The sequence below is a fragment of the Aspergillus japonicus genome, assembly GCF_003184785.1.
Source record: "Aspergillus japonicus CBS 114.51 unplaced genomic scaffold BO86scaffold_9, whole genome shotgun sequence".
Taxonomy (NCBI): Eukaryota; Fungi; Ascomycota; class Eurotiomycetes; order Eurotiales; family Aspergillaceae; genus Aspergillus; species Aspergillus japonicus.
In genome coordinates, this window is record NW_020291646.1 from 648,828 (window position 1) to 665,471 (window position 16,644).

At 52.3% G+C, this 16,644-nt stretch overlaps 7 protein-coding genes across 7 annotated transcripts; 3 read left to right on the forward strand and 4 right to left on the reverse strand.

Moving 5' to 3' along the window:
• Positions 1-1,102: 1,102 nt before the first annotated feature.
• atm1 (ATP-binding cassette Fe/S cluster precursor transporter ATM1) lies at positions 1,103-4,189 on the reverse strand. The gene is made up of 7 exons (XM_025671493.1): positions 3,462-4,189; positions 3,337-3,396; positions 3,166-3,280; positions 2,845-3,113; positions 1,734-2,780; positions 1,442-1,658; positions 1,103-1,364 (listed from the first exon to the last, which is right to left on the reverse strand). Exons 1-7 carry the CDS (start codon positions 3,843-3,845, stop codon positions 1,264-1,266), a joined length of 2,193 nt encoding a protein of 730 aa, XP_025530353.1. The 5' UTR covers positions 3,846-4,189; the 3' UTR covers positions 1,103-1,263.
• Positions 4,190-4,685: 496 nt separating this feature from the next.
• On the forward strand, positions 4,686-5,535 carry BO86DRAFT_416981 (uncharacterized protein; the record flags this gene model as incomplete). Its single annotated transcript, XM_025675010.1, has 3 exons — positions 4,686-4,817; positions 4,888-5,354; positions 5,421-5,535. The coding sequence occupies 3 exons, from the start codon at positions 4,686-4,688 to the stop codon at positions 5,533-5,535; spliced, it is 714 nt and encodes a 237-aa protein (XP_025530354.1).
• An 813-nt stretch (positions 5,536-6,348) lies between these two features.
• On the reverse strand, positions 6,349-6,865 carry BO86DRAFT_356982 (uncharacterized protein; the record flags this gene model as incomplete). The annotated part of the gene is made up of 1 exon (XM_025669687.1): positions 6,349-6,865. The coding sequence occupies one exon, from the start codon at positions 6,863-6,865 to the stop codon at positions 6,386-6,388; it is 480 nt and encodes a 159-aa protein (XP_025530355.1). The 3' UTR covers positions 6,349-6,385.
• Positions 6,866-7,302: 437 nt separating this feature from the next.
• Positions 7,303-8,339, reverse strand: BO86DRAFT_446437 (kinase-like protein; the record flags this gene model as incomplete). The annotated part of the gene is made up of 6 exons (XM_025676519.1): positions 7,303-7,452; positions 7,495-7,581; positions 7,643-7,955; positions 8,017-8,063; positions 8,110-8,268; positions 8,301-8,339. 6 exons carry the CDS (start codon positions 8,337-8,339, stop codon positions 7,303-7,305), a joined length of 795 nt encoding a protein of 264 aa, XP_025530356.1.
• Positions 8,340-8,917: 578 nt separating this feature from the next.
• On the forward strand, positions 8,918-10,991 carry BO86DRAFT_333553 (AIM24 family protein). The gene is made up of 7 exons (XM_025668816.1): positions 8,918-9,384; positions 9,481-9,599; positions 9,668-9,739; positions 9,791-9,961; positions 10,016-10,134; positions 10,191-10,422; positions 10,480-10,991. Exons 1-7 carry the CDS (start codon positions 9,177-9,179, stop codon positions 10,783-10,785), a joined length of 1,227 nt encoding a protein of 408 aa, XP_025530357.1. The 5' UTR covers positions 8,918-9,176; the 3' UTR covers positions 10,786-10,991.
• A 704-nt stretch (positions 10,992-11,695) lies between these two features.
• BO86DRAFT_333557 (MFS general substrate transporter) lies at positions 11,696-13,339 on the forward strand. The gene is made up of 4 exons (XM_025668817.1): positions 11,696-11,801; positions 11,875-11,981; positions 12,062-12,645; positions 12,751-13,339. The coding sequence occupies exons 1-4, from the start codon at positions 11,735-11,737 to the stop codon at positions 13,181-13,183; spliced, it is 1,191 nt and encodes a 396-aa protein (XP_025530358.1). The 5' UTR covers positions 11,696-11,734; the 3' UTR covers positions 13,184-13,339.
• Positions 13,340-13,539: 200 nt separating this feature from the next.
• BO86DRAFT_356991 (kinesin family protein) lies at positions 13,540-16,359 on the reverse strand. The gene is made up of 3 exons (XM_025669688.1): positions 15,763-16,359; positions 15,300-15,709; positions 13,540-15,248 (listed from the first exon to the last, which is right to left on the reverse strand). Exons 1-3 carry the CDS (start codon positions 16,022-16,024, stop codon positions 13,611-13,613), a joined length of 2,310 nt encoding a protein of 769 aa, XP_025530359.1. The 5' UTR covers positions 16,025-16,359; the 3' UTR covers positions 13,540-13,610.
• Positions 16,360-16,644: the final 285 nt, after the last annotated feature.

Sequence of the window (16,644 nt, forward strand, 5' to 3'; positions counted from 1 at the left end):
GTGAATGAGACGAGTCCACGAGGGAGGGAGGGAGGGAGGGAGGGAGGGAGGAGAAGAAAGGAAGCAGAAGAGAGAGAGAGTGAGTGTGTGTCGACAGAGTGACGGACAGGGAAGGAAGACGGCAAACTTGACTGCAACTGCAACTGGACTGCAACTGCGACAGCAACAACGTGGGTTGTGGGGACCTTAACTGAACTGGGTTTAGCCAGGGGTGGAACGAGGTTTAGTTCTTGGTCTTAGACTCTTAGACTCTTTCTTTAGTCTTGACTCTGGAGCAATTGCCAGTTGGGCTAACAAACCTCATGGCAAAAATCAAAAACACACAGTCTTCCTCATGGCCCGTGTTGCCTCTTCAACCCCTGACTAGTCGAATAACTACTAGCCTAGCCCATCACTAGCCCAACACCCAACACCCAACACCCAACACCATCAGTCCGCTTCATTCTCAACACGAGTCCACGACTCAAGAACTCAAATCACTCTTGTTGCAATTGCTGGATATCGACCGACAAGGTTTACATCTGTTCGCATAGTCACCCTTGGCAAGTTGACCCCGTCTCCATGGTCCCATCATCTCAATCTTCGAGAAGACTCCTTTCTGCATGCTTGTTTGCGGAGGATAAACGTGCTGGTCCCGTCCCTGGGCTGCAACGCACCGCACGGCCGCTTTCCGGGTTGACATCTGCTGCAGTTCCCATGGACGGAAACGGTCGGATCGGCCGGTGATTCTTCGACATGCTTTAACGATGCACAATAGTTTGGTAGCTGTTGTTGAATAGTTCAACCTGCTGATCAGACACGCGACCAGACGGGAATTGACCAGACGAGAGAGCCAGAGACTCGACAACACACCGTGAATCCCACCCCCGAATGGGCCTGGCGTACCCAGCCAAGTGGTATCCATGGTCGACTTTCAATAGCCCGTGCCGAACGGCGAACGCTGTCCAAAAGCCCTGACCCAAACTACGACATGCTGGAGAGCTCCATCGGACCCCCGCCGGTGGTTTGGGTTAGAGAGAGAAGAAGGCTGGTCGTTTTAGACTAGTCGAGCTGCTAGTCTACTGACCGGTACCTGGCACCATTTTAGGTGATCATAAACTCATTCTGATTGTCAACGACCGCGTGAGCTGCCGAGTCGTGTCTCTAAATCTAATTGACCAATGGAACTGGCTTCCCAAAGTATATTTACGTAAGCCTTGGTCTCTGGTCGCCCAGATCTCCATAAGAAGCCCAAGAAATAATAAGATACACCCACGAGCGAGCTCACTTCTGTCGCTGGGGGGAGGACGGGCCAGCGTCTTGCTCCACTTCCTCCTCTGCTACGCTTTCCGATCCCTGCGCTTCCGTGAGGGACATTTCCTGCGCTGTGGCGGACGTTAGCGCCCGAAACGAGTTCGTATGGCTTGTTTACGGGGGCAGAAAAAAAGCAAACTCCACTTACTGTTCCACAATTCAGAATAGATGCCATTCTGTTCCAGAAGTTCGCGGTGCGAACCCATCTCCACCACACGGCCCTCCTTCAGCACCAGGATCTGGTCGCAGTCGTAGATCGTGCGCAAACGGTGGGCCACGAAAACGCTCGTGCGGCGCTTCTCCTTGAGAATACTGTTGATGTTCTGCAACAGTGCCTTCTCAGTGTAGGTGTCCAATGCAGAGGTCTGGTCGGGTTATCCGTTAGCGCCCTACATCCATAGCACAAGCGAGTCTGCTGGTGGGAAGGGCATGACACTTACCGCCTCGTCGAAGAAGAGAAGCTCGGGATCCTTCAGGATTAACCGCGAGACAGCCAGTCGCTGCTTCTCACCTCCGGAAATCATCATCCCCCGCTCTCCGACAGCCGTCCTGTATCCATCAGGGAGCTTCTCGATCAGTTCGTGGATGTGCGCGCGTCGCGCAGCCTTGCGGACCTCTTCGTCGGTCGCGTCGATCTGTCCATACCGGATATTGTGTTCGATCGTGTCGTTGAACAGGGGAGTATCCTGAGGCACCACCCCGATGGCCTTGCGCAGACTCTCGAGCGTCACGTCCCGAATGTCTTGCCCGTCGATAAGGATCCGGCCCTCCTGGACGTCGTAAAAGCGGAACAGCAGGCGCAGAATCGTTGATTTGCCACAACCACTGGGCCCGACGACCGCGAATTTCTGACCGGCGGGGATCGTAAAACTAGCGTTCTTGAGAATTGGCCGCTCCGGATGGTAGCCGAAGGTGACGTTCTCGAACCGGATCTCGCCCCCTTGGTTCAGCACCAGGGGCTTCGCGTTGGGCCGCTCAATGATGTTCACATTGACCTTCTGCAGGTTGAACAGCGTTTCCATGTCCAACAGTGACTGGCGAAGCTCGCGGTACACGGATCCGAGGAAGTTGAGAGGGACGGAGAGCTGGAAGACAAGCTGATTGACCATGACCAGGTCACCAACGGTCAGAGTGCCAGTAGCCACTCCATCGGCCGCGAGATACATCATTGCCGCCAGGGCGCTGGAGAAGATCATGTTCTGCCCAGAGTTGAGGAATGCCAGAGAGGTGGTGACTTTGATCGAAGCATCTTCGTAATTCTTGAGCGCCCTGTCGTAGCGAGCAACCTCGAATTTCTCGTTGTTGAAGTACTTGACGGCCTCGTAGTTGATCAGGGAGTCCACAGCAACGGTGGCACCACGATTGTCGGCTGCGTTGGCCTGCTTCCGAAACTTGGTCCTCCAGGCGGTGGTGGTGATGGTAAAGGCCGAGTATGCGAGCATGGTAGTCGCCGTGATCGCCGCGAATTTGAAGCCATACTGATACGTCTGTCGTCACGGTTAATGAGTACATTGACAGATTCCAATAAGAACAGACCGGGCCATGCTATACCAGAATACCGCACACGAGGGAGATTTCCAGGGCGGTAGGGACGACGTGGAACACCATGGAAGTCAGCAAGAAGCTGATACCCTTGGTACCACGGTCAATTGCCCGCGTCAAGCCTCCGGTCTGGCGCGTGAGGTGAAAGTTCAGATCTAGGCGTAGTAGATGTTCAAAGACGTTTCGCGCGACCTTGCGAATCGCCTTCTGGGCTACACTGGCGAAGACCGCATTTCTGAGTTCCTGGAACACAGTGGCGCCGATTCTGGTGACACCGTCTGGCAGTTCACGGTTAGGCCTGCGCAGTTGAACGGCGAGATCCTGACTTACAGGCGATAATCATCGAGCCCGCCACTGTATAGGCCGTGCCACCTACAGTCGCAAAATCCACATTCATCGAGTCAACAATGCTTTTGAAGTAGAAGGGTACCTCGACGTTCAAGATCTAGGGGCGCCCGGTCAGCACACCAGTCTGAATGGCCAACATGCTATACAACTAACCTTAGCTCCTATAAGTAGAGATAGGGCGCTTCCAACTCGAAGCTTTGTTCCCCAATCGTCCTGCACCGTATTCAATTAGCACCGCTCCGGATAGCTCCGCCGCACTTCCATTCGAGCCCTCCTACCTTTGGCCAAAGGTACTTTGCCATCTCCTTCATGATCGCCCAGTCCGCTTTCCTTTGTTCCTTGGTTGCTAGCGTGGCCTCGTTAAGCAGGTCCTTCTTCTTGGGAGTAGTGGTGGCATTTTGCTTCCGGGGGGCTGCGGTGGAAACCTGCGTCGCATTCGCTGCTCCTGGTTGTACCGCGATTGAACTGGTAGGGTTCTTCAGGGCGGGAGGTGTGCTCGCAGACGCTTGTTTCTTGTCGGATTCGCTGGATGTCGAGACGGCTCGGGATTGCACTCCGTATGAGGCAGAGGTCCATGGGGTCGGGCGCGTGACAAACTGGCGCTGGTATACGAAGCGCCCCGGGACACGCCAGCACGGTGATCGGGCGGCCCTGGGCAGCATGGTGGCCGGTCAACAATCTTCACAATGACCGGGAAATGTTAAAGACCTCCTCCGCTCTCAATGGCGCATTGTAGTGTCGGACAGAGAGAAAAAGGCACAAGGGTTCTCCGTGCGAGACGCCGGCTTGTGGAATGAGGACCCGCCGGGTTCGGAGGAAATCGTCGGCGGGGGATGCGCGGGGAGATCGGGGAGTCTTGATCCTCGGCACCGGATCAACGAGAGCTTTCGCTGGCGCGATGAAGTGCTATGAAGGGTTGAGGTGGCAATGTGTATTTGGCCACAATCATCAAGGAGTTTATATGCGGGCCGACAGACTGAATGACACGAATGAAGGCAGATCTGGCGCAATCGCCGATTTTGTATTGTTTGAACAGGGTTTCTGCGGAACACTGAGTAGGTGTCGACTCTCCATTTCCAGAATAGGTTTAGGTCGGGGCTCTCTACGGAGTACTGTACAGTACAGTACTTATAAACCCCATCAGTTGTTAATCTTCAAGCTTACCATAATGTACAGTAAGGTAGTGCTAGGTCATCGGAACCTACTTTCGCCCAATCCTCAATCTCAAGTTGGCGAGGTCAACCAATGTTGGCTTGTTTGAATATTTTGAGCACTACATCCGATCTGAGTGCTAATGGGACTCTGTAACGCTGGCGATACTGATAGTGGACCGCGGGTTGACCTGCTATTCTAAAATACCCTATGTATGCAAGGAGCATTCCGAAGCCTTTTATTTTCCTTACCTTCTTGTTAAGATACTATATCTATGCTCTGTGAGAATCTTTATAACTACTTGAGGCAAATCACCAAGAATTCTTTCCATCACATTTCTCATTACGACTATGTTTAGGCGCTTGAGGGAGACTGAGCCTGATAGGCTCTCCTTAAGACTTAGCAAGACCCTTCAACCTTTCACTGTAGTACCCTGGGGAGCCCTCGCAATGTGGTATCTAGGTGTCCCTATCGCTGTCGGGGTGATATTTTCCCTCTAATAGCACACCATCAATTTAACTATACCGATACTAATAATTCCATTCTCAATAGGCTCCTATAATTGTGGTGCAAGATAACAACTATACTGCTGTTATTAAACGGCTCGAGAGCGCAGGATTCAAACAAAGTGTTCCAAATCGCGTACCTCCTTCTGAGATTATAGAGAATCATCCGAACCCACAGCAGGTGCTGGAGGAGATAAATGCTGGCTATGAACACTTGGATCGGTCTTGTGCAGGGTTTGATTATCCAAATGGCGAACCAACAGAAAAAGGCCTGCAATTATATTTGTTTCCAAACATGTTTGCGCACTCTTTCCAGGACGATTCCCCCCGCCCCTTGACCGAAGCAAAAGATGGAGCGCCGAGAAAGCGATTTGAGACTTACGGCAACCTGTGCTACCCTCTGGAACAAACGCTCCTGGAAAGTTTTGTTAAGACTGCAATTGATGAAGAAACAGAAAAAGGCTTCTCTGCATGGGGCGAGTCACTGAGGTCCTGGGTATCTCTGATGACAGGGTACCTAGAGGTTGATAATAATGCTCTTGATCATTGCCCAGATTAAACTGCAGTGGAATGGTACAGTCGCAACTTTGGTCGGATTCATGAGGCCAATTTCGGTCCCATTGATCGACGCGTTACGAAACGTCTAGGCTCGGGAAAAGAGATACCAGTAGATATGAGAGTAAATCCTATTTAAATCTAGTTTGGTAGTGTTTTCATCATTCGGCTACAGATCTATAGTTCATTCTTGTCGGGAAATTGCGCACAGAAGCATATGGTAGACTACCGGAAATCTAGCGGATTGTGTTCAACTTCAGGGTCCGATCAAATCGCAGTCTGATCATATTGGAAACACCTTTCCTGGACCTAGTGAATCCACGACGTTTGAGCATTTGGGACACATCATCAGAATTGATGCCCAAATAGGTGAAATACCGCCAAGGCCTTTTCCTCTGCTACCCTTTCGCGTCCTCCCATGTTTTGGGTTCCTATGTGGAAGAACAATCGTGTACACCTGGCGAAGTCGCGGGCTTTAACATCTTTAGCGGAGGAGAGCATGAAAGGGCATAAATCGTCGTTGGCCTTTGTGGACAAGTGAATCCACGACAGGTGGGTAAAGTAAACGCTCATTCCTCTTGTTCTGCCGAGCCATACATCCATTCGTGTTTGGAGGGGAGATAGCCTCGATAGATTGGAAGGTATGTATCAGCTTCTAACCAGGGGTTGCCCGTAGAACCGCGGACTGATTCATGCTGAAATTCTATTGGAATGGAAACGTCTTCCTGTTAGTAAAGAGGGCCTAGCCTGCCTGCAAAAACTCAAGCTTGGAAGTGTGCCTTGATTGCAATCCTTCGAACTTTGGAACCTCGGCCAGCGAACGGCAGCGTGGAAAGGACACGCTTTAAGAGCAATGGCCACGCACAACCATGGCCATTCCACCGTCACCCACCAGTTATTCCGTAGTATTAAGATATCATCACGTCGCCAGAATTGGACGATGATCCATACACCAGAAGCTAGCTAGGAAGTATTTAGATTCTGGATCGTCATCTAGATCGATCTCGATGTCGGGTATAAAAAAATTCACATCGGTATCCGGAGATGACCTCGTACATCATCGAGCCGAAGCGCGCAACGTCGGACTTGACTGAAACGCAGTCTTCAGATACGAATTCGACCAGGTCTTCATCATCCGCAACAATGACAGATTCGGTGGAATCGCACATCTGCAAAGAAAGATTCTCATCGAGGAGGAAGTTTCGTGTCGCAATATCAGCAATCAGAACCCGCCGCTCGTGTACACGACGGATAATATGTGCAGCCTCCTGGAGCCATTGTAACCGCCGCATGTTGTTCACGCTCTCACGATGGGCACGTATATAGCGGCTGAGTGAACCCTGGCGTAGATATGGCATTCGAATCTCGGTGTCCGAGACCTGATAAGGCTCTATTACGCCGGGGACTTGCCCAAGGTGGCAGTACACATGTCCTTCATGTTTTAGGGACTCTTTGTTTAGCTCAGTCATTTGCTCCAATCTGATGATGTCGCCCAGCGGCCGGCCTGGCCTGAGGGATGTGACCCTCTAGGCTTGCGACCTCTCTCATGGTTTATTAATCTCACGATCTTAGCCCCCCGTAAATTATCTCAACCAATTCTCCCAGCCAGTTGTTCAACGACCGCGACCAACTATTCTACTAGTTACGATATGCCTGCTGGTCGAGATCAGCTTAGAGCCATCCGAGAGGAGATTCATAGTGTATTCTCATTGCCAATATCCTGCAGACCACGGAACACCTGATAGGGTATCGATTGCTCTCCAGCGGCAGAATGGTTCAAGCCCATATCACGGTCATTGATCTTGTTCAGCTGCACTTTTTGCCGGTCCCTCCCTTCACTTCAAAGCCCCTTCATCATCCACTCGTCGAATTAGAGTTCCAAGGCCGTGGGCCAGTCCTCGAGGTTTCACTGCAAGGCCATCCGGAGCCACCGGAAAAAATCCCTCTTTATCTTCCCCTCCACCTCCGAGGCCAGGCTCTCGAGGGTAATATCTGGAATGGGGGCAACTTCCTTCCACTTCCCCGATTCATCCCAGAAGGCCGAGCTGAGGTGTCTCTATTCCCGCAATTCCGGGGGCGGAGGGCCTAGCAGGGCAACCAATTCTGCCATATGGACCCTATCATTAAATATGCCATCTAGGTTTTTGCCATTGATCAGGGTGCGACAGCTAACAATATCCCAGGCCTAAGTATACCCCAGTGTTAGCATTTTTAAGATAAGCAAAGTTCAGAATAGTTCTACTCACGACCATAGCGATATTCCATATGTCTACCTTGTAGTCCCAGCTCGATCTCAAAATCACTTCCGGAGCTCTATAAACATTCGGCATAATATCGCCATTCTGCTTTTCATCGCCAAATCGAGCTTCCCCAAAATCAGCGAGAATTGGCAGTCCGCCTGGAGGAAGAAAACCTAAAGACCTGTAGATTGTTCGATCTTTAAGCTTCTTTTGGGGTGTTGGGTTTGCAACTTCACACTCTTCGAATTGGAAAAGATGGCTTGTCTCCGGGCCGGGAAGTAGTAAGTTCTTTAGCTGGAGATCTGTGCCGACATTAGGCCTGTAACTCAAGATCTTCGAGGGGGTGGGTAAGCATATAATCTGTATGGATGATATGGCACTCTGAATGCAGGAAATCCAGGGCAACAAGTAGCTGTCGGATAGCAGGCTTCATAAAATCAAGGGTCCTTTCGTTTCTGAGGACCCGTCCTCACCAGAAAATCCGCAGTCATTTCTAGAGGCTCGTGAACAAGACAGATGTGACAGCCATGAGGGCCCTGGAGATAACAATAGTTGAGGAGTTTACGAATAAAGTTTCTCCCGGGATGTTGTGCTTCCACCGAATTGATGTGCTTGTAGATGTCTAGTTCTCGCTCGAGGTCCGGTTTTGGCCCGTGACGTAAACCTTTAGAACTACATATGTCGATGCACTGGTTCGAAGCATACTGTTAGAATCTCCGTTATCATCAACGTTATCATCAAGGTCATATGAGTCAACTGCACATACACCAAGTCTTTCGCCAGCCAAATTGTTGAGGTAAAACCGTATCCTATTTTGGCAAGGGTTTGATACCGGTCGTTGAGTACTTCACCCTGCGTGACTGAATAGTATTTCTCGGGTCGGTCTGGCGCGAAGCTAGGTGAGTTGACTTCGTGATGGAATGCGTGGTGCAATTGTGGTGATGAGTTTTGGTGCAACGCAAGTTTGTTGATTCTGAGAAAAGGCTGGAAATTGCTAAAAGTGGTCGAGATAACGATGGGCTATAATTATAATTCATATATATATCGTACCCATGTTGTCTTTGAACACTGATGTGTAGGCAGTGATCATGCTATCCATACCATATACATATTAGGTAGTACCAAGTAGCCTTGTCTCTTATTGACAGGTACGAGTGTACGAGTACAGTATACAGCGGGAGTTATCCGTGAGATCGGTATGACATCAGCGGGAAGCCGTCTGGCGCACCAAAAACACCAGAGCTCACTACAACACTTCTCATTGTTGGGATGAAGGCTTATCCTTGAGGTAAACAAATATATTCCCACCATTACAAGTGAGTTTTGTCTCACTTCCCCAGTTCAACCGCCGACCAGAAAGCACAAAGGCAGAAGTGGTCGAAGGCCGGCCATTGAGTGCCAAGCCGCAGAGCAACGCTTTCCCCGATCAGGACCCGCGAAGAATTACTGCGATTACCGCGGAGGACAAGCCGAAGCATCCTCGTTCAGCTCCCACTTCTTTCTTCTTCTCTTCGCAGATTCACACACTCCCCTTTGAACCATGGCAACGGGCCAACCTTTGAGGGGAGCCGTCCGGGCTCTGTCCTGGACTCGTGTTCTTCCCCCTCGGGCGCGACAAGGAGCTTTGCTGCACCGCGCATGCCAGACCAGAGGCGTCCAGATTCGCGCTGCGCCCGCGGAACAGCCTGCAACGGTCAATGGAGACAATCTCCCTGTGTCCAGCACTCCCACATCAGCTGAATCCGCAGGTAGGTCTTGTCGCAAATCCAATTGAATCCAGTGCAGGCAATTGGAGCCTTCGGTTCACATAGAAACTCCTTGCTAATATACTCCTATGGATATAGATGCTCGGTTCGATGTCATCGGCGCACCCTACTCGCTCTTGTCGGTTTCACTTTCCGCTTCGCAGAATCTGTACACTCGCCGAGGGACGTTGGTTGGGTTGAGTGGGAAAGCAGACAATGTATGCAGATACCGGAACTTTCGCAATCTGCTCACGTACGAGCTACCTCTAACATCTGATACAACCAGGTGATTTCCACCTTGAGTGTCCTCGAACCTTTCCGGAGAGCTGTTGTCGGCGTGCCGTTCCTCTATCAGAAGGTCTGATCTGTCTCCATAAGTCGAGGAATTGGGGGCTAAATTCCCGCGCAGATATCGTCCGCCAGCCCGGTGACGGCCCTGGTCTCCGTCCGCTCGCCGAATACCTCTTTTGCGGTCGTACACCTCAATGGCTCGGTCGATTGGATGGTCGCTCAAAGGCGAGCGCTACTTGCCTGGACGGGTCGTTCGCTCTCGATTCGACCCACCATCAACACGAACCTGGTTCGTCTCATCCGGAACGTCACATGGTCTCAAGAGTATAGCTAATTCGTGAAGAGCCTGGCCCACTGGGGTAGCTCTGAGGTCACTGGCAGAGGCTTGTTGGCTCTGGTTGGCAACGGCCAGCTGTATTCAGTCGAGCTCAAGGCTGGCGAGCAATACATAGTCCACCCCAGGTATGCTTGTCGAAGCTATCCACTTTGCAGAAACTCGGCTGACTGGGCTTGAACAGCAATGTTGTTGCTTACACCATCTCGTCCAACCCCCCTCGTCCCTACCGCTTCAAGTCTACCACATTGAAGCTTCAGGTTCCAGGCCTTAAGAACCTGCCTGCCTTCATCCAAAGCTCCATCCAGAAATCCAAGTTCCTCCAAGCTATGTCCGAAGCGGATACTTGGAAGACTACAATGAAGCTGGTTCACAGGCTTCGTACCTGGTCTCGAATGACCATCTGGGGCGACAGGGTAAGCTCAATTGATTCACCCTTGAGATGTATTGCGTATAGTACTGACACCAAGTAGCTGTTCCTTCAATTCGACGGCCCTACAACTATTCTTCTTCAGAGCCGCGGCCCCCGCATCAATGAGGTTCTGACGACGCACGAGGTGAACGAGCTTGCCAGTGCTCCGCGTGGACTGACCATTGGTCCAGCGAAGCCCCCAACACCGGCGGAAGAAGCATCGCGGAAAGCAGCAGAGGAGGCGGTGAATGCTGCCCCTGCTCCTTCCCGGACGGTGGACGACTTGTTCCAAGAAGCAAAGGGCACGTCGCAGAGCGTCGCCAGGCTCACCAAGGATGGCAAGGTGGTTTTCGAGAAGCTGGAATAAGCCAGTTGAGTGTTTAAGCAATCTGTTTCGATTATCCTGTTCCGTTGCATAAGTCCGAGTTCAATTATTGGAGGGTTCATTTTCATTGCAGGCTCAATGTACTATAGACAGCATGCGTCCGACCGTACGCCAAACTCTCTTCATGAATGCGATCCCATATCGTGCTGATCGCGCTTGGATCGTCTGCTGCCTTTTCTAAATTTCTGCCACTTCATCTCTCGAACTTGCTCATTATGAGATACAGTAAACACGGGCAGCAATGGCGCAAAGTATGGAATAGGTGAACATCATTCCGGACCAAGGGTCCTGCAAGGGGTTCCAATAGATCGGGGATATCAGGGTTTGCCCATCATATCTGACTTCTCTGTTGTGCCAAGACCCCCCTTGGTACTGATTGTTTTGAACGACTCGTTCATTAGCTGGTCTGCCCGTAAGGGATAATAACTCACACCATGGCGACGAAATCCCCCCGAATGACTCCGTTCGATTTCAAAATTCTATCTCCGGCCCGTGCCGGCGCCTCGTTCTCATCGAGGCTCATTCTGTATCACTGTTCCTGCTGAGAGGGCAGTTCTTGACAAGAATAGTGGCAGGGTTACCTTGCCTCCCTTGAAGTGACCTGTCGGACGGACGAGAATCGTGGCCCACGAGAACACGAGTATCCAGGCCTTTGGGCACGATGACGAGCAACATGCGAACGCACGAGTTTGACCTTCCGAGTGAGCTTCCCGCGGAGGACATCAATGAACTCTATCACAGCCATGGATCGACTTCAACCACGCAGGTCGACGGTGAACCCGACAAGGACGAGCGTGTCGACGGGCGGCAACGTCCTCTCGAGGCGGCGCAAGAAGGAAGTAGCAACACGATCGACTCAGTGGAGAAGATAGGAGCTGCCGCGGCCACGACGCAGCTGGCACAAGGGCCTCAGGGAGCTCCAGATGGGGGTATGGCCGCGTGGCTGACTGTTCTGGGTGGCTTCTGCGCTATGTTCGTCAGCTTCGGCTGGGTCAACTGTGAGTTCCTGGCTCGCAGCACATGAAGATATCATCGCTTGGGTGGAGGTCTGTTGCTGATGAGCGAACGCAGGCATGGGCATTTTCATCGATTATTACAAGACACACCAGCTGAAGGACGAGTCCACAAGCACTGTGACATGGGTCACGTCTCTGATGACTTTCATGATGTTTTTCGGGGTACGTCGATGCCGTTTACTCTCCCTACGCCAGCCCTACGCATCCTTGCAACTGACCAGGAGCCATCTATGACCCCAAAGGGCCCCTTCGTCGGGATCCTCTTCGACAACTTCGGACCCCGCTACATCGTTCTAGCGGGCACCTTCTTCCACGTCTTCGGCCTCATGATGATCTCCATCTCTTCGGAGTACTACCAGTTCCTCCTGGCGCAGGGCCTCTGCAGCCCAATTGGCACCAGCGCCCTCTTCCACTGCAGCATCAACTCGATCAGCACCTGGTTCGGGCGCCGCCGCGCGCTCGCGCTCGGCATCGCCACCAGCGGCGCCAGCCTGGGGGGCGTGATCCTCCCGATCATGCTGACCCGGCTCTTCGACCAGCTCGACTTCGGCTGGGCGGTGCGCATCTGCGCGTTCCTGATCCTGTTCTGCCTGGTCATCGCCAACTGCACGCTGAAATCGCGGCTCCAGCACCGCCGCAAGCCGTTCCACTTCCGCGACTTCGCGCGGCCCCTCCGCGAGGTCCCCTTCCTGCTCACCACCGCCGGCACCTTCTGCTTCTTCTGGGGCATGTTCCTCCCCTTCAGCTTCATCCCCAGCCAGGCGCAGAAGAACGGCATGTCGGCCTCGCTAGCATCGTACCTGATTCCCATCATGAATGCCGCTAGGTTCGTTTGGCCCAAAGCAACACCCCCATCCACCTTCGCCCCCTCCCCCAAATGAACCCCCTTCCAGCCCAAAACCCAAACCTAACCAGCCCCCCTCAAAAACAGCACCCCAGGCCGCATCATCCCGCCCTACCTCGCCGACCTCTTCGGCCGCTTCAACCTGATGATCCTCATGACCTTTCTGTCGGTGATCCTCGTGCTGGGCGTCTGGCTCCCCACGCACGGCAACGTCCCCTCCATCCTCTTCAGCGCCTTCTACGGCTTCAGCTCGGGCACCGCCGTCTCCCTGGCCCCGGCCCTCGTCGCCCAGATCTCCGAGATCCGCGAGATCGGCGTCCGCAGCGGCACGTATTTCTTCCTGGTTAGCTTCGCCGCCCTCACCGGCACGCCTATCGCGGGCGCCCTGCTCCCGGACCCCCTGCGCGGGTCGTATCTCAAGCTGAATGTCTTCTGTGCGGTGGTGATGTTCTCCGGGGTGGTGTTTTATTGTCTCGCGAAGTTGTGGATTAGTGAGGGGAGGGTCGTCAAGAAGGTTTGATTATCATTCTCCCGGGGTGGGGGGAAGGATGAATGACGGGGTAATTCAGAAGGGAGAGGGAAAAGGGAATTTATAGACGGTACGGGATCAAAATGTTGTGTCCAATCATCATATTGCTAGCTAGTATATGTGTGTTTAAGAGTGGGCGTATCTCCTAATCAAGAATGGTAAAGTAATTTCAAATCATGTAACTCAAAGATTCTTCCCTCGAACTCCTATTTCCGACTTCCAACTCCAGAATAACGCCCTCGCTCGATGGGGTCAATGATGGTTAATCCCAAAAATGCATATGTGCAAATGCAGAAGAGGAAAAAGAAAAAAAAAAAAAAAAGAGAGCGAACACGCAAAATGCAGACCTAAGATGGCAAGATCCTGCCTTCTCAAAGGGAAATCCAAATATCGCTTGACAAAAAGTGGAAGAAGTCTTCTATACCAAAACGCCATTGCGCATGCTCTGAACACTCTTCAGCCCCACTCCTTTCAGCTTGCTCAGCTCTGCGAGACTGTGGATGTGGACTTGAGCTGCTGCGGCGGCGGCTTGCTCTTGCTCCAGTTCCGGGCTCTCGACATGCTGATCCATCTCGCAGAGACAGTCGACGATGGCCTCGGCCTTTTTGACCCCCACGCCTTTCAGGAGCTTGATCTGACTCACGTCACGGGAGTTGATGATGGAGAGGAGGTGGATGGTTCTTGGGGATGGAGGCTCGAATTCTTCGGCCATATCGATGGGGGTTTTAGTGCGGGTGCGCTTCCGCCGCCGGGCATGGGCGATCTCTTCGAGGTCGACCTCGATTTCCTCGATCTCTTCGTCTTGATTAACTACTTGCTGGGTATTTTCGTCGTCGGCAGGCTCGTAGTCTGCGTCAGAATCGTCCGCGTTGGTGCGTTTAAGGGTTGTTTTGGCGACGGGTTGCTTCTTGAGGGACAGCATGCTTCCGAAGTCACGCTTGCTGGGGTGAGAATTGACGGTGCTGCTGGTCGTGTCGACAGCTGGGGTGTCCGTGTGGGATTTACCATGAATACGTTCCTTCAGATTGGCGATCTTCCGAGCTAGCTTCTCGTTTTGGGGGAAGAATGGAAGTGCCAGTTGGTACATCTTGAGAGCAAAGTTGTCCTCTCCACGGCCTTGGTGCTGTTTGGCCATGAGAAGGTATGACAGACCCTCCGCTCGCGCATCTTCCGAGCCCTCAATCCGTTGCTCGAGAAGCTCCAAGCGGCGTTGCACTTGCTCATTGAGCTCGCGAACTTGCGTCTGTCGTGACTGCTCGCTGACCGCTCGCACAGCGAGGATTTCCTCGACTTTTCTCTCAACCATTTCCTCAATCCTCGCGGCTGAGAAGTCCTCGAATTGCTTTGATGGCTGCTGGTGAGTCGGTTGCGCGAGACGCGTGGGCTGTTTCGTGATTCGAACGGTAGTATCAGCGCTGAGAGATGTACGCTTCGGTAAATCGGGCTTCTTGAACTGGGTGGAGTAGCGCGGTTGTGACTTGTCGGAGTAGACGTGGAATGCTTTCAGCGGCTTTTCGCCAGGGTCCGCAGCGTCTTTGGCTGCCGTTGTGGTTAGGTTTACATTGACGGATGCAGTCAGAGGGCGCAAGGGTTGGCGCAGCGTGCCCATGATTGAAGGCCGTGCCACCGGCCTGGGGGGTCCCTTGAAGATGGGTTCATTTTCCACTTCGCGCACTTCAATCTTCTTCGTTCGGTTGGCGAAGTTGAGGGAGCTGATTGTATCCAGGTGATAGGACTTGACAGGGGCGAGGTTCAAAATCATGACCGTCAGCCCATTGTTCTGGCCCAAAGAGAGGATCCGAGTCATTTTCGATTCGCGGTATGGAATTCTAGAGTGCTTCTTGCTGATCGCTTCCACGCACTGAGCGAGGACAAATAGACTCTTGTTAATACTGGCAGATTCGACCATGCGCTCCTTGTCATTGTCAGTCCGACGGTTGTCCTCCGAGCCGGCAAGATCAATGGCTGACGCAGTGCTGACGCAGGTTTTGTCACCAGTGCTCACTGTCACGCGCACACAGAGGATGGCGTGAGATCGTGATGAGTGGGCATTTAGCTGTAGCGAAGTGAGCAATCAAGCTTCATATTGAAGAGCATGGGTACACACCTTGGTGGCAGACGTCGATCTGTTGATGTTTGCCTGATCATACAAGATCTCAAATTCCTTGAGGTTGTGGCATGGTCTCTCCGTCAGGCCCACAACCACAGTCTTGCCTCCATTATCACGGAGGGGGAGGCCTGCCAATGTTCTCTTTTCTGGCGGCTCGAACAGGTCGAAAACCTTGTCGTTGTAGATCTCGTAGTAACTCAAAGAAACGTTGACCGTGGTTTCGCCATTGCTTTCCTTCTCCATTTTTCGGCTGCGCCTGTATATGCTGCTGAGGAGACGAGGGATAACGCCTCTATCAACCAGGCTTTTTCCGCCTCGCATGGTGTGCGTCTTTCCTGTACCCGTAACTCCGTATGCGAAAAGTGTGACATCGAAACCGTTGAAGAGGTGTTTGACGGTCGGTGCAACTGTGCATTGAATCAGATGGGTATATTCCATGACTTGAATTCCCAGGACTCACCCTCAGCCTCATACAGCTCCTGCTGTGTGGCTTCCGCCTCGTAGACAGCATTGAACTGGAAGGAGTATTCTTCGCTCTCATTCTTTGGGTTTGGGATCCGTACAACAGTATCCCTATCCCTCAGTGTTGCCAATGCTCCTTTCTCTTGGGTGGTGGACTTCTTGTCAGCGCCGTGGGCAGACGGACCAGTGCGAAGAATGACGTCCAAGTCGCGCTCCGACTTAAGCAGAGGTCGAATACGTGCGACGACCCGAACACTCATTGTGTATTATGGAATATGTGCCAGCACAACCAAAGTACACTGATTTCCAAACTCAAATATTGAATGGAACCGAAAGTTCGTGCTTGTCCAGGTTGTTCGTGCCCTTTTGAACCGACCGTGCCGACCAATTATGCTCCGAACCTTGAAGGCGTGGGTATTAAAGTCATCAAATATGGGTTGGGGTGGGCGTAAGAACCGGGACTGTCGCTCAACGTCGCAATATTAGGCCGGTGCCAGATTCTAGTACAAAAGTTGCACAATTGACTTTTCGTTGACAAGACCACAGCGCAGCAAACAAATTGATCGAACGCGGATTCTGCACAAGGGAGTGCGAGTGGTGGTGAAGGGCCGTTGATGACGAGATGGGCTCGAATTGACGAAAGCGACAGGGATAGCCTCGTTGCGTTGTGGTGCGACTGGCAGCGGTCACCGCTGTTGGCACGGCAACCACGCCCACGTTCTCCGTGCTTGTTCGTCTTCCCGCCTGCACATGTGGGAACTACGAGTACATGGCAGTACTTGATAGAGACTGTATATCCATACTTAGTTCTTGATACACTACAACTCTGATGGCGATTTCAACTTTGATACCGACCCAGTCACCTCTGTCTGCCACTTCT